At 35.1% G+C, this 17,094-nt stretch overlaps 1 protein-coding gene across 1 annotated transcript in view; it reads right to left on the minus strand.

Annotated features, from left to right (window-relative positions):
* The window catches only part of CLPX (caseinolytic mitochondrial matrix peptidase chaperone subunit X), a 43,757-nt gene that overhangs the window by 7,208 nt on the left and 19,455 nt on the right, over nucleotides 1-17,094 (minus strand). The window contains exons 4-10 of the mRNA XM_077881502.1: nucleotides 15,046-15,200; nucleotides 13,294-13,453; nucleotides 12,065-12,106; nucleotides 6,986-7,162; nucleotides 6,208-6,372; nucleotides 5,307-5,395; nucleotides 4,154-4,318 (exon numbers count right to left, since the gene is read on the minus strand). Coding sequence (XP_077737628.1) covers nucleotides 4,154-4,318; nucleotides 5,307-5,395; nucleotides 6,208-6,372; nucleotides 6,986-7,162; nucleotides 12,065-12,106; nucleotides 13,294-13,453; nucleotides 15,046-15,200 — 953 coding nt within the window. The remainder of the gene's footprint in view (nucleotides 1-4,153; nucleotides 4,319-5,306; nucleotides 5,396-6,207; nucleotides 6,373-6,985; nucleotides 7,163-12,064; nucleotides 12,107-13,293; nucleotides 13,454-15,045; nucleotides 15,201-17,094) is intronic.

Consider the following 17,094-nt stretch of genomic DNA (forward strand, 5'->3'; position numbering starts at 1 on the left):
TTCTGTTATCATTCACATTTTACAAATGAAGAAAATGAGCTTTGAAAGGTTAAGTACCTTGACAAAGTTCTCCTTGTAAGCAGTGAAGTCAGGACTCGAACTCAGGCATATCTGCCTTTAGAATGGAGAACTAAATCATCGTTTAGTAACTAACTCTCAAAGAATTAATTCTAGTAAAAGTAGATAGGTAAAAACTATGAAGGGAGGTACCTTAGAACTCAGATAATGATGGTGCAGGGTTTTTCTGAGACTTCTACACTAGTGTGGTTTCTAAAATGTGTTATGAACTGTAAAAATGGAGACAATAATTATTTTGTAACCATAATTAATTTTGTAACATTGTAAATAGTACTAGTGTCTATAGAACAAGGAGCCTTATAAGGAAATTACACACAAATATCTTTTTTCTTTTCTTTTTTTTTTTACACACAAATATCTTAAGTCACTGCTAAGCATTCTATTAAAAATCATGATTTGAGGGATCCCTGGGTGGCGCAGCGGTTTGGCGCCTGCCTTTGGCCCAGGGCGCGATCCTGGAGACCCGGGATCGAATCCCACGTCGGGCTCCCGGTGCATGGAGCCTGCTTCTCCCTCTGCCTGTGTCTCTGCCTCTCTCTCTCTCTCTCTGTGTGACTATCATAAATAAATAAAAATTTAAAAAAAAATCATGATTTGAGGTTGTACACATCAACCTGTAAGTTAGAATAATTCTGATTCTATAAAAAACATATAAGAATGATATCAAATGAGAATGCTAACTTTGTAGAGCATATGACTCTAGATCTTGGGTTTGTGAATAAGAGCCCCTCACTGGATGTAGAGATTACTTAATAAAATAAAATCTTAAAAAAAAAATACAACAAAACCCTGCATCCATTGTTTAAAAAAAAGGGGGGGGGTGCGGAGTATCTAAGGTGTATGGGTCTTGGTTCACTCAATATAAAAGAATTATACTCCAGGCAATTGTCAGAAAGTTTAATTTTGATAAGTCATACAGCTTTTGTCCAAAAGAGAAAGAAGTTCATGGTATTTGAGAAAATAGCCTAAGTTAAAAATTCATTCCTCTGATTCTCTAAGCAGTATACGTGAACAGTATATCAGAAAGAAAAATACTTTCCATTCAGTATTTTAAACATTAGTAAGCATTTATTATACATATAAGCATATATAGTAAAAAATATATATTTATTTAATGTAATTTATATAAATTATATAAATTTATATTTACAAAGCATTATTATAAAACACTGCAAACACAAATCTGAAGATCGCCATTACCCTAAAAGGGTTTATTTAGAGTGAGAACCCACAAAGGAATTAGAGTATCACAGGTACAATGAAAGACAACTATCCAGGAAACCGTAGCAGCAGAAAGGAGAGAAAGAGGCACATACTGGGGAGGGATGGACGGTAGGGGGTCATCAAGAAAGTTTCACTGAGTCTTAAAAGATGAACACAGATTTGCCAACTGGATTGGGTAAGGGAGAGCACCAGGGAAGGCAAGAGTACTTATTAGGAGAACAAGCAGTCTCGTAAGTTACTACACAGGTGTATTATTTAATATTGTACCCCTGGCTTTCCAACAAGGGCTGATAAAAACAATAGCCACATTAATGTATTTAATCTTCTATAAAATTACTACTGAAGACTTTCTTACATCTCTGTCTCTTTTCCATAAAGATGTATATGACAAACTCTTTTTTAACTTGTGTCTCTCCTGAAGACCTCATATACTTCCTCTTTCAGGTAATGAGAACTGGAGCCCTACTTGATTGGAGCCCTGATTTCTCCCTACTTTTCGTTTTTTTTTTTCCCTTTTTTTTTTTCTATTTTTTTTTCTTCTCCCTACTTTTCTTTAAGAAGTTCAAATGACCTAGGACTAAACCTTCTTTCTACATGTTTCTGATCTCTTTTTTTTTAATTTTTATTTTATTTATGATAGTCACACACACACAGAGAGAGAGAGAGAGGCAGAGACATAGGCAGAGGGAGAAGCAGGCTCCATGCACTGGGAGCCCAACGTGGGATTCGATCCCGGGTCTCCAGGATCGCGCCCTGGGCCAAAGGCAGGCGCCAAACCGCTGCACCACCCAGGGATCCCTTCTGATCTCTTTCTTGACATTACTTTTAACTGTCCTTTTCTACTAGCTTCAAATTATTTTTCAAAGTACTAATTATAAGTATCAGAACATGGTCTTTGTCTTTGGTTACAAAACTTAAGTAAACTCTTACTCCCAATGTGGGTCTTAAACTCATGATCCCAAGATCAAAAGTTGCCAGCCAGGTGCTCCCGGAATTTTAAATATAAAGTTATCTCCCTCCCTCCCTCCCTTTCTCTCTCTCTCTCTCTCACACAAAGAAATAATTTCTTCTTTCTAATTTGTTAGGCTAATTTATGCAGAATTTCAAAAGTAAGAATAACAAATTAGCTAATATGAAAAATTAAAATCTAACCTAATCCATGCTGAGTAATGTCGGGTACTAAGGAATAACAGCATTATGTGGCTCATACAAGAGTGTTTTCTCATCTAGGCTATGCAAAGGAACTATCATAGGCAACCATCCCATTAGCAGTATTGTTTTTTTACTGCTAATAAACTATTTAAACTAGTGGGTGCAAAACCAAGGAGACTTAAAGCAAACAATTGTAGCAGAGTTGATTTATGAAATATGCATTTAGGTAGAATATTATGTTATAAATACTGGTATGTTTTGGGCTTCCTGATGCTATGCTGACATTACATTTTATTATAATCAATCAACAAATAGGTACTGGACAAGTACTTTGCAGATATGAAGAAATAAATTCCAGTTAAAATCAAGGCTATTTAAGTTAAAATCAAGAATGTTTAGGAGCGCCTGGATGGCTCAGTGGTTGAGCATCTGCCTTTGACTCAGGTCATGATCCTGGGATCCTGGGATCGAGTCCCACATCAGACTCCCTGCAGGGAAGCCTGCTTCTCCCTCTGCCTACGTCTTTGCCTCTCTGTGTCTCTCATGAATAAAATCTTAAAAAAAAAAAAAAAAAAAATGTTTAAGAAAACATCTATAAAACTAGGTGGGATAACAACCCTTCCCCCAATCCCCAAAGTGGTTCCCTTGTTTTGTGAATGTCGGAGGTAATCTATGATAAGACTCTTGGGTGGAGGCAATGGAGACAAACTATTTATTTATTGGTCTCCAGTGAACTCGACAAAAGGCATAAATGGAAATTTTACTGATGTGATGTAGATACTTCAAATAACAAAAGAACTCCTCAGATAAAAATATAAAATTGAGGGGGATCCCTGGGTGGCTCAGTGGTTTAGTGCCTGCCTTTGGCCCAGGGCGCGATCCTAGAGTCCCGGGATCAAGTCCCACGTCAGGCTCCTGGCATTGAGCCTGCTTCTCCCTCCTCCTATGTCTCTGCCTCTCTCTCTCTGTCTATCATAAATAATAAATAAATATTAAAAAATAAAATAAAATAAAATTGAAATAATCAAGTTACACTTCAAAAATGTCTTTTTAAATGTACTTAAATTTTTTTTAATAATAAAATGCATAAATAGGTACCTTTAGAAATCTTCCAATTTATTACTCTGAAATTAAAAATATAACTAGGGGATCCCTGGGTGGCGCAGCGGTTTGGCGCCTGCCTTTGGCCCAGGGCGCGATCCTGGAGACCCGGGATCGAATCCCACATCGGGCTCCCGGTGCATGGAGCCTGCTGCTCCCTCTGCCTGTGTCTCTGCCTCTCTCTCTCTCTGTGACTATCATAAATAAATAAAAATTTAAAAAAATAAAAAATAAAAAAATAAAAAATAAAAATATAACTAGGAATATATTTCTGGTATGCTCTAAGGAAACCTAACTCTTTAAAAATCCACAACTGGCTGTCAACAGGCATGAAAATAGAAACTGACTAACCCTGGGCAGCCCTGGTGGTGCAGCGGTTTAGCGCTGCCTGCAGCCCAGGGCATGATCCTGGAGACCTGGGATCGAATCCCACGTCAGACTCTCTGCATGGTGCCTGCTTCTCCCTCTGCCTGTGTCTCTGCCTCTCTCTCTCTCTGTCTCTCTCATGAATATATAAATAAAATCTTAAAAAAAAATGACTAACCATCCTCTATAACTTCAAATGTGCTCTACCCTATTACCCTTCAGAAAAACTCACCTTTTCATTTTTCCTCCTGCTGATGATTCTGTCTAAGCCATTGAAAGCACCAGATGCAACAAACAGGATGTTTGTTGTATCAACTTGTACTGTTTCTCCACGTAACTTGCGGGAATTCTTTTCTGGAACATTAACTATCGTGCCTTCTAGTAGTTTTAATAACCCCTAAATAAAGAACAAATGATTTATAGCATCATTGTATAAGTGTATTATTTATTACACTTTAGATAATGGGATTCAAAGGGGAAAATAATATGTGGTTATGGTAAATGAGCATAATTAAAGAAAACTCCCACATTTCTACAACTAACATGAAAATCTAAAGTACTATTACATAAATAATTTGTAAATTTATTTGGAATAGACTCCTGATACACTCAGGAAAGTCAACCTAAAAGGCTGCTTTTGATGGTAAAGACATAATTCTATCAGAATTATGACTCTGTAAGATGGTTGCCAACCACAGTGGGAACATTCAAAATTTGAATATAGTTAATTTGTCTTTCATATAAATTAAAATTCTATTCTATTTCTAGTGTTAAACTTTGAGACTACCTATATTTTGAGATGCTTTTATTTCATTTTATTTTTTTGAGATGCTTTTATAAAAATTATCCAGCACATTTAATAAGTGTGACGTCTCTATGTCTTGGTCAAAATGAAAATGAAAGCAATTTTCCTTACCCTGTAGTTTATATCATAATTAGTTACCAATAAAAAGCTGGCCAATAGATCATTAAGCCTTCAATTATGACTCTACATAGAGGAAACACAATTTTATCTGATTGTCTAAGTGAAAAGAATAAGGTACTTGTACATACTTCATTTATGTCTAGTTAGAACCAGAACTCTCAAGAGTCTTCTAGAAATGTTTAACTGAGCCTCTAAAGAATAAAATCAACAAAAAAATCAAATTTCATTTTTTCTAATCTTTCAACTATTTTTAATTTCGTAAGAAAAGTATTTTGGTACTTAAAATCACCAACAGCTTTTTCTTAGGGTCTGAACTATTTAAAAATGGTATGTGGAGTTTGGGGTGGGAGAAATAAACAAAACAGAATCTAATTGAATGTGAAACCAAACGTACAATATTTGGGAGGTTGATGTATTCCCTTCCTTTTAGTGGGCTTGAACAAAATATTCAACTGCTTACTTGCTGAACGCCTTCTCCACCTACATCCCGTAACTGATGAATGCCTGGCACACTGCCAATCTTATCTACTTCATCCAGAAAGACAATTCCTATAATTTAAGGAGGATTCTATTTATAATATGAAAAAGATATACACAGATAACCTCAGTTTTAAAAGACTAGGTAGCTAGAGAGCAAGGTTATTTAATCTTTCACACTTAACATATACAAGTTTAATTTCATAAAATATACTCTCTCAGTCAACATTTTGTGTAAATGTTTTATAATTCATTTTTTAGAGTAATCATTTGGGTATAATAACGAATTCTGATATTAATTATCTACTCTACTAATGTTTTCAGGTTCTTTACTCTAGGAAGCTAAGACAGAAGTATAGTGGGGAAGTAGGAAATATATGCAGTGCTGGTACTAGCAAATGTTTGCTCTTTCCCATTTATACTCTTATCAAGGATTTGGACAGGCTGTCAAGCTTTTCATAAACAAGAACATATGATAGATGGGGAAAGGTGAAATGCAGAATCTATGACATCTTGTAGGTCAATACGTGAATGTGTTTCTAGATTCATCTTGTTCTCTCCTACCCTTGTCCTTGCCCCCTCTTCCACCCTACCCCAGGGTTAGGAGTCTAGAGGAGAGTCAGAACAGGAAAAACAATGTTAGCATAAGAATCCAATGGAATAGTAATTTGGCCTGTTTTCACCCTAGTTGACATCTTATGACAAGAAGACAAAGCAAACTTTGTGGCCCTTTAGTATGCTGGAAAATGTTTAACATAGCTATCATTATACAATTACAGAATTTTACTCTTTGACTCAAAACAAGAATTATAGTATTTCTTAATATTAGACTGCTTCCCCAATAGACTACATCTGGGGAAAGATAAGCTATACTGAAAACATACCTTGTTGTGCTTTTTCTACATTATAATTGGCATCTTGAAGCAGTTTGGCAATCACAGATTCAATATCTTCACCTACATATCCAGCCTGAGTCAAAGTTGTACAGTCACAGATAGCAAAAGGGACATCAAGGCATTTAGCTAGAGTTTGTGCCAGCAGAGTTTTACCTACAAATATAAACAGCAACTAAAAGTTTACTAAAAAGATGTTGATATACAATTCCTCTACAAAAATGTTAAACTAAATCCGAATAGTAGATAATAAAAAATTACTTGTACATCTTTACTATTATTTAGATGCTATGTTATTTTTATTATTCCCATTAAGATGTTAGGGATTGGTGGCACCTGGGTGGCTCAGTCAGTTGGGCTTCTGACTCTTGATTTTGGCTTGGGTCAGGATCTCAGGGCCCCAGGATCTAGATCAAGACCAAGTCAGGTCCTGCACTCAGTGGGGAGTCTGCTTGAGGAATCTCTCCCTCTCCCTTTGTTCCTTCCCCCACTCATGTGCATACACACATTTTCTCTCTAAAATAAATAAGTAAATAATAAATATTAAATTAAAACAAACAAACAAAAAAGACATAAGGGATTGGCTTAAAGGGCAGTATCAATTCCTCAAATTCAGCTTGAAGTCTATATAGAAATACTAATAATGTATCCCTAAAATTGGCCTTAGATTTTCTTCTCAAGACCCAGAATCCCCTAATTTAAGACACAGGTTACAGAATCACTTATATTCTATTTTTTTAATGAGTATTTTTTTCAGGAAGTTATTTACCTGACCCAGTTGGTCCAAGCAGCAAAATATTACTCTTTTCAAGTTTTATGTCATCATGGGAAGAATCCAATACTTCACCTCCTCGTTTTTCCTGAGGCATTTGTTGGTTTACCTGTTGCTGCATTGATGCTCCTAAAGCATTACCATGTGGACTGATTCCGGCAATCTGAAGCAATTCTGAAAGAATGCCAAAGAAATTATTAGAGTGTCATTTGATTTTACTTGAAAAAATTCCTAATAGAACCCTAAATCTAAGACCAATCACATATTTAGAAAAACTTAAATATTTTGACATTGTCTTACCTAAAAAGGAAAAAAACCTCAAATTGTCTAGTAATAAATGTACAACATACAACGATTATTCAGGGAACCTCAAGCAAAGTAAATGGATTCTTTTCACCCTCCTTATTTATGTAAATCTGCATGAGGAATGCCTATTTCACTTATGAGAAGGCAGTATAAGGAAAAGAAGAGTGCTAGAGGTCACAAAACTTTGGTCTTTTTATTATGTCTAAGTAGCAGTATGATATTGGGCAAGTCATATAAACTTTGTGTTTCTGTTTTTTAACCTATAAATGCAAATAATACCTGTCCTATCAATTTCAAATACATGGTTAGAAGGTATAAGAATAAAATGCAATTGATTTGGAGGCACTTTAAAAGACAGACAAATGTATATAGATTTTTTTCAGTACAAATGAAGCAGGACTATAAAGGGAAAAACATTGAACACACTGAACACAGTGACTAAAACAGAGAAATGAGGAACTTGGGTTCTAGTCTTTCTCTGTCACTGTGTACTTATAGGTCCATGGTGAATCATTTAACTTTACGGGGTCTGCTTCCTTAACTATTAAGTGAAAATATCAATACATATGACTTCTACAGTCTCTTTTCACATCTAAAAATTATTTTGTGAGTCTGAGAAAACAAATATGGTAAGACTCCTTGGCTCTATCTGAATTTTTGATTTTATAGGCTCTCAATATTTAGACACAATACTTAGCTAAATGGGAATGATACTGCTGGTGAACTATCAGATTGTCAACTGGTTGCCTAAAAGCCAAACTTTGTTCTTACCCTCTTAGATGAAGGAAAGAATTCCAACAGTCTTTTTCAATTATCAAGATTTATAAATATCCACATTGCTCTTGGTTCTCAAGAGCAATGTATTTATGTTCATATCCTACTTGTTTAGGCTTTCTAGATTTATTTTTAGGTTGTTTCTAATGAGTGGGTTAAGAATAGCAGTACTTTTGGGGCACCTGAGTAGCTCAATCAGTTAAGCAGCCAACTCTTGATTTCGGATCAGGTCATCATCTTAGGGTCCTGGGATCGCTCCACATCTAGCTCTGCACTCACCCGGGAGTCTGCTTGAGGATTCTCTTTCCCTCTACCCCTCCCCCTATTCACATACATGCATGTGCACACTCTAAATCTTAAAAAAAAAAAAAAAAAAGAATATCACTACTTCCTTTTTTTTTTTTTTTTTTTGAATATCACTACTTCCTAATGTTCTACTATCTTAATCAAACCAATAGATAGATGTTAAGCAGATATAACTATTATTATGGTCTTAGTCCATCTGGCTGGCACTTTCAAAATATCTTAAGGTCATGGTTAAAGTAAATGGTTATTCTAGTCATCAAAAATAGGCATTGTTGGGCAGCCCTGGTGGTGCAGCGGTTTAGCGCCGCCTGCAGCCCGGGGTGTGATCCTGGAGACCCGGGATCGAGTCCCGCATCGGGCTTCCTGCATGGAGCCTGCTTCTCCCTCTGCCTGTGTCTCTGCCTCTCTCTCGCTCTCTCTGAATGAATAAATAAATAAATCTTTAAAAAAAAAAAATAGGCATTGTTAAAAAAAAAAAAAAAAGGCACTGTAGGGGCCTGGGTGGCTCGGTCGATAAGTCGCCTGACTCTTAGTTTCAGCTCATGCCATGATCTCGCAGTTGTGAGATTTAGCCAGTCATGGAGCTTTGTACTCAGCAAGGAGTCTGTTCATATGAACTATAGTGGAGTCACAGAATAAATGTACTTAACACATGATATTTAAGTTAAAAGTTTTTTTTTCAAGATTTTATTTATTTGAGAGAGAAAAGTGTGCACAAGTGGGGGAGGGGAGCAGAGGGAAAGAGAGAAACACTACCTGCTGAGCAGGGAGCCCAACAAGGGGCTCAATCCCAAAACTCTGAGATCTTATGACCCTGAGATGTTGACCTGAGCCAAAGGCAGATACTTAACCAAATGAGCCACTCAGGTGCCCTGATTTAATTTAAATTTTAAAAAGAGGAATAATTTAAATAGTACATGATGTTTGTCACTCCATTTCATAAAAATATGCTCCAAAGTAAACTTGAGATCACTCTCCTGTCCTTTCAGTTAGTTTCTGCATCTCTCTCAATGCATGAGCAGCTCTCTATAATCTCTATAATCTCTCTGAGATTGAGCAGACCTAGTGTATGGTTAGTTGCATGGAGCTCATTCACCATGTGGTCCTGGAAAAATTACTTAAAATTTCTGCACTTCAGTTTTTTTTTTTTAAAGATTTTATTTTATTTTATTTTATTTGTTTGTTTGTTTGACAGAAAGATAGCACAAGCAGGGGGAGTGGCAGGAGAGGGAGAGGAGAAGCAGGCTCCCTGGCCAGATATGGGACCCGATCCCAGGACTCTGCGATCATGACCTAAACCAAAGGCAGGTGCTCAACTGACTAAGCCACCCAGGCACTCCTGCACTTTAGTTATGTTATCTATAAAATGGGGGTGAAAATAATAGTTTCAGTCTCACAAGTTTTAGGAAGATTAAACCAGCTAAAATATATAAAACACTTAGAACTGTGCCTGGCAAAGTTTTATAAATGTTATAAAAGAATTTGCTGTCAGTTTTGCCATTTTCCTAATGTTTAAGTATTTCTACATCATAGCCCAAATGTAATTAAGCCAACTGTTTCATCTCATGCTCAACTGAAGAAAAACATATTCCAGTGATGGGAAAAAAAAACCATCAGTCTTCCTGAGAGTACTATGTTGATCTCTGACATGTGTTTTCCAAAAGCAACTTTAAAGAATATTTTGATTATGTATCATTTTGGCTTAATGCCCTAACTTTAGAAACTAAAACTATAGGTAGGACAAGATGAAACTATACATGAAAATAAATTCTATTTAAGCTTTCAAAATATTACTTTCTAAGTCAATCAATATATATATATAATCACAAATTGCTTTTACCCAAGTTCCTAGTGTTACTTGTTAACATTTAAGTTACATTAAATCACTACATGCATTACTTTCAAAACATTCACTATAGACTTTCCTTTACTAATTCATAGTTTCACTAGCTTTCTGTCCAAATTTATGAATATAGTATTAATAGCATATTTGATTATATCTTTGGATCAGAAAGCAAATTATACATGGACTTAAAGTTTATTATTTAGAGCTCACATTCTTATATATAACCTAATTCTACTGCACTGTATTTAATCTTACCATATGTGATATAATCATTATTTGCATACAATTTAAGTAACTAGAAATAATACAATTTTATTACATGTAATAGATCTCATGTCAGAGTTGATAAACTAATTCTCTTGGCCCATCCTGCATATATAGTATACTTCAAATAGTAGGTATATAATATATCTTGGTTTAGGGGCAGCTGGGTGGCTCAGTCAAGTAAGTGTCCAACTCTTGATTTTGGCTCAGGTCATGATCTCAGAGTCATGAGATCGAGCCCTCCCTTGAGCTCCATGCTAGGTGTGGAGCCTGCTTGAGCTTTTTTCTCCTTCTCCCAGCTACTCTGGTCATTTGTGCTCTCTCTCTAAATAAATAAGTAAATAATTTTTTAAAAAAATATATCTTGGTTCAAAGGCAAATGTAGAAGTACCAAACTTAAAAGTGAAAAGTATTTAGAATGGTTTATTATTTGTTCTTTTGTTATTTTAATTACTGAAACAAAAGGCCATTTGAATCTTTTTATGAACCTTTTACCATCTCTGCAGCAACTACATATCCACCTCCAAAGGAATGGGTGCAAAACATCAGAATGGTCACAGTTCTTGGAATATCAGGTACTTCCACACCCTCCATCAGACCATCTGATGCTTACAGGGGCCATCCAGGGCTGGAAACAGTGAGTTGGGGGCTTATTCATAATTTGCAAGATTATACCAAGTTTCATAAACATCAAAGAAATAAAAAATAAAGTGTGTCTGGCAAAGGGAAGCTGGAAGATAATCTGCCTCCCCCAAAATTTCTGTCACATATAAGCAGTGCAATTCCAATTGTATGGGGAGAAAAGGATATAAAACAGCAAGCTACAAATTTTTAAAAATATAATTCCTGTTAGCATGCACAAGGTCTATATTTATAGAGAAAAACTATATATTTTATTTCTCTATATTGAGCTTTAAGAAATATCACAACAGGGCAGCCCTGGTGGCACAGCAGTTTAGTGCTGCCTGCAGCCTGGGGTGTGATCCTGGAGACCTGGGATCAAGTCCCACGTCAGGCTCCCTGCATGGAGCTTGCTTCTCCCTCTGCCTGTGTCTCTGCCTCTCTCTCTCTGTGTCTCTCATGAATAAATAAATAAATAATCTTAAAAAAAAAAAAAAGAAAGAAAGAAAAGAAATATCACAACAGAGGGCAGCCCGGGTGGCTCAGCAGTTTAGCGTCACCTTCAGCCCAGGGCCTGATCCTGGAGACTCAGGATCGAGTCCCATGTCGGGCTCCCTGCGTGGAGCCTGCTTCTTCCTCCACCTGTGTCTCTGCCTCTCTCTGTGCCTCTCATGAATAAATAAAATCTTAAAAAAAAAAAAAAAAGAAAGAAAGAAAAGAAATATCGCAACAGAAAAATCAAGTATCTGAAGTAACATATACAAACTAAATAAACTAGCTATGAAAAACTGTTCCAAATATATCACGTATCATATACATAAACATGTTCACATACAATATCTTTCTTCGTAATACATAAATAAATACATGTCTACCATTACTACTGCTGACATACTTCAATGAGGTAAATCTCAAAAGGAAGAATGGTTACAGAGGAGATGTGAGGAGAGGTCACTTACTTGTAAATCTGTACTCATCCTCCCGTCTTCTTATTTCTAACTCTAAGAAAAGAGGATAAAATTATGTGAAAAAAATATATTTGTTTAGCTTAGAGCAACAAAGAAGGAATATCTTACTTTTTTGCCCTCTTCCAAATATATGTAAAGCCTGTGTTCATTAACATTTTGTATTGGTTTAAAAACCTCATATTAAAAAAACCCAAACATGTTAATGATGGACATCCAGTTGCTAACATTTATGTTTGTCAAATACTAAGTTGGTACTTTAAAAAAGGTAGTATTAATTTGAGTCTTCAAAAAAGTTTAAACCCCTCATGCCATTAATACCATATAACCATTTGCTTTCCCAATGTCTAGAATGGCTTAACTATTGATTTGCTGACTGAAGAAACCAGAAAAAAATCTATTTTGCTTCATGACTAGACAGTACTACTTGGACTTTATCCCTCAAATTGTAAAATGATGACTAAAAGAATATAAAATGATAGATTACAGGCCTAAGTAAGAAATCAGGGCATCCTAGCCAATTAAAAACAAAAACACCTTTAAAAATTTTATTTTATTCCATTTTTTAAAAATAATATCATTCTATCAATAAAATACACATTATTGTCTACAGTAAATTGATTATATAGTGTTTGGTATATTAGAATCTATCTTTTTTTTTTTTAAGAATCTATCTTTAATAGGAATTATACAAATCTGCCCTTAACCTTACACTCTGTAGCTGGGGCCTAAAAAGGAAAGAATGCTAGATATGTTCTATGACAGTTATCATCTATCTTCACATTATCTCTGATCAAGGCACATGATCCAGTCATAGAGAACTAGCTGTGATCAAGTCTATAATTCAAAGATGATGTCTCAATCTCTACTCCAGTAACTTTCAAACATTTTTCACTAAGACCCTTGATAAGAAATACATTTTACTCTCTGACTCTGAATGCATGCACATATAACTGAAAACAAAAGTTTTATGAAAGGAATACATAACTACAAGTTAATGTACTCTGGTATTTTCTATTTACATCTATTAACTTTGTTTACAAAATGCTGTTGGCAACCTAACCTACCAAAATGATTTCATGATCCACTAATGGGAAGAGGCCTGTACTTTGAAAGACGCTGTACTAAGCTAAAAGCATTTCAGGACAAGAGCAAGGAGTTGCAAATAAAGATTACTTCTAAGCACAGTAACCTCTATTTTGATCAGTTATCAAAACACTAACCTCTAGGTGTTAATGATGTCTGCTTCTCAACCTCTGCTTGCTGTCTCAGATTAGCTGGGATATTGTTATATATTCTCTTATAATGATTGTATACAGCAACCGAAAGCACCTTCTTAGCAAATGACTGGCCAACAACATACTTGTCGAGGTAGTTATAAATCTGAAAAATGATTAGTTATGAAAAATTTACTATGAGCAATCATTAAAAAACACACACATTAAGAAGTTATACACTGAGCATATTTGCTTACAGTTTTAAATTTGAACAAAGACTCATCAAAAACAAAATGCCAATGATATGATACCTATGTAGCAATGATTCAGAGGCTCCAAACCTAAGTGGACAAAACACAACTCACTGGTTCTTTAGCTTAACAAAGTATCACTGTACTCTCCTAATGCTCTGTCATTTTCTATTCTATAAACAATGCCATTAATTCTAATCCTAATTTTTAAAAGTTAATTAACGTCACTTAGAAAACCTATAATATGCCACCATGGGTCTAAAGATATCACCATTAATGTACATCATTAAAATAAATTCTTAAAAAAAAAATAAAATAAATTCTTTCTATACCTCTTTCAATCATAGGAATAATATTCTTTACAAAGATAACATATTATAAAATTACCTTTAAAAAAATAAATTACCTTTTTCTTAAATTACCTTTTTAAAAAGGTATTATATAATCAAAGCCATTACCAGCATCTATATGTTTGAATATTCACAAAGTTTTTTTCTCAGACATTAACTTTAAAGCTACTCATTTATCTAGATGGTGATCAAAAAACTTTACTGTTAGAAACTAAAGCTCTGTTTGAGGCTTGGATATTGCGAACAGCCTAGAACCTGGGGTAAATTCTGGCTTTTACTAAATAGAAATTCACTGTTAATACAAATTCCTAAAAATAAAGTTGCCTATTTTTGAACTCTGATGTCTAAAGTCTACAAAATTAGTGGAGGATAAAAGGTCAATAGTTGTATTTTTCATTACATTATTTGTTTTTACACAACAAATTCTTTAATTGTTGACCATACGCATTTTACCATGGTTTTTAAAGATCTTATTGATTCCTCATGAATTATATCCATGTATTATTAAATCTGTCATAGCACATTTGGAGGTAGAGATAACTGCACTGGTGTCATAACACAGCAGAAAAAAGCTACACTGAGGCAGAGAATGAGAAATAATCTAAGTATGCAAGTACCCAACGGAGCAGGCGATACACTCTGCCATATTTCATATGGCGGAGTACAACCTGAGACTCCTGGTGGGAGCCCACACCAGAAAAGCCATAGTGCTATACAAGATAGCCTTGGCACACTGGCTATGAAAAAAATCATTTGCTTCCATGTTAGACTGAGGCTGCTTTATCATAGAGTAGACTTAATTTATGGGAGAAACTGCAAGCTGGTGTTATTTAGGGGTCCAAACTAAGAAAAATAAATCCATAGCCGCTCAATTTTATGGATATCATTTTAGATTTAGTATTAACACTATTTTAATAATCATCCAACTATATTTCATTGCTATTGAATGCAGTAATCATGACATAGGAAAGGAGCAATAGACCCCATACCTAAATTCCAAGTATCAAATATCAAAAAGAATTTAGCTAGATGTAGTCCATATTAAAATTTTAATACTTGTTTAGGTAATAGTATTAAGATCCAATATAAACTGGAAGAGGGGAACAATGAAGTGTTTTCAAGATAAAGTACTTAAAGAACTAAGCTAAGACCTATACCTTTTTGGGGGGAGGAGGTGGTTTCTGTTGGAATGCCAATTTTACAGCTTCTGCTGCTGATTCAGGTTCTTTAATTATGCTTTTCTTTGAGTCTGCTTCAGATAGCACAACAAAAAAATGATGACATTTTTCACACTTCACAAAACGGGTTGATGCTGTAAAAGAAAAGAAAGGTCAGCAGTGGAAAATAATAATTTAAATAGTGTTTAACCTTAAGGACTCACTGTAAATGAAAACTATGTACTCGACAAAAACGTAGGCTTGTAGTTCACTCCACCAGCCACAACAAACAACTTAAATTTATACCTAAAGATAGGTGAGTTCGGTAAAACACAATTTGTTCATTTCCACTAGGTTCTTTCATTTTGTGATATACTTCATTAAGAGAAAAGACTGATGTTCTTTCAATTTCCCATTCATTAAAAAACAACCACTATGAAAATATTATTCATTTATTTTACTGAAATACTTGAATGACAAAATTGTGGAATAAAAGTAAAGCACAAGTAAATTATTCTATTTTTCCAACATTTTCTTATGAAAAATTCAAATATACACAGAAGCTGAAAGAGAGAAATCAAAATTTCAATCCCTAAAAATGTAAAATACATATACATACATATATGTATGTGTGTGTGTATATATATATATACACACACACACACACACACATACATATATATATACAGAGAAAGAAAAATATGTATTTTTTCTTTAGGCTCTTTTTAAAGCTATGAGCATTTTTAAAACATCACCTTTGGGATGCCTGGGTGGCTCAGCAGTTGAGCATCTGCCTTTGGCTCAGGGTGTGATCCCCGGTCTGGGGATCGAGCTCCACATGGGGCTCCCTGCAAGGAGTCTGCTTCTCCCTTTGCCTATGTCTCTGCTGCTCTCTCTGTGTCCTCATGAATAAATAAATGAAATCTTTTAAAAATAAATAAATAAAAACTCCACTAATTCCTTTTTCTTTGACCTGAAAACCACTAAGAAATTAACAAAATAACACTCAACTCATATTGACTTAAAGATAATCATGTAACTTTTGAGAACACAGGAACAATTAAAAGTGAGGGCAAAAAAATTTTTTTAATTAAAAAATAAAAGTGAGGGTTAAAAGGGTGTCTTGATTCCAATGCATCAACTATGAAATATCCTGTGTTAAACCAAAGGTGATTTCTTTTTTTCTCTCTTCTTCTAAAACCCAGCTAGCTATAGGATGTAGGTATACGGACATACACCTTAATCTTCTCCAAGCCTAACCCTACTAATGGTAACCAGGGACCTTATAAAGCATCACAGAAGACAATCTCACACAGATTACTAAAATACAGAGCAAAAGAGGGATGCCTGGGTGAGTCAGCGGTTGGGCGTCTGCCTTTGGCTCGGGGAGTGGTCCTAAAGTTCTGGGATCAAGTTCCCACATTGGGCTCTCTGCAAGGAGCCTGTTTCTCCCTCTGCCTGTGTCTCTGCCTCTCTGTTGTGTCTCTCATGAATAAATAAATTAAATCTTAAAAAAAAATAAAAAAGATACAGAGCAAAAGATACAAAGGAATTAGTTATATGTTGGTAGGTCTGGATAATACATTTTTGTGTTACCTTTGTGTAATATAACTAGATGGGTAAAATAGCAAAGAAAAATAATCTTTAAAACTATGAGAATCTCCAAAGAGGCACATACACTGCAATGTTTATAGCAGCAATGTCTACAAACATGTAAAGAGCCCAGATGTTTGTCAACAGCTGAATGGATAAAGAAGATGTGGTATACAAACGCACACACAAAGGAATATTACTCAGCCATCAAAAAGAACGAAATCTTGCCATTTGCATGACCTTGACAGATCTAGAGGATATTATGCCAAGCAAAATATGTCGACTAAAGAAAGACAATTATCATATGATCTCACTCATGGGGAATTTAAGAAACAAAACAGAGGATCATGGGGGAAGAGATGAAAAAATAAAACGACCAAATGGAGACAAACCATAAGAAACTTTAAACCATAGGAAACAAATTGGGGGCACTGGAGGGGTAAGGGGTGGAGGATG

Source organism: Canis aureus, chromosome 32 (assembly GCF_053574225.1).
Source record: "Canis aureus isolate CA01 chromosome 32, VMU_Caureus_v.1.0, whole genome shotgun sequence".
Classification (NCBI taxonomy): domain Eukaryota; kingdom Metazoa; phylum Chordata; class Mammalia; order Carnivora; family Canidae; genus Canis; species Canis aureus.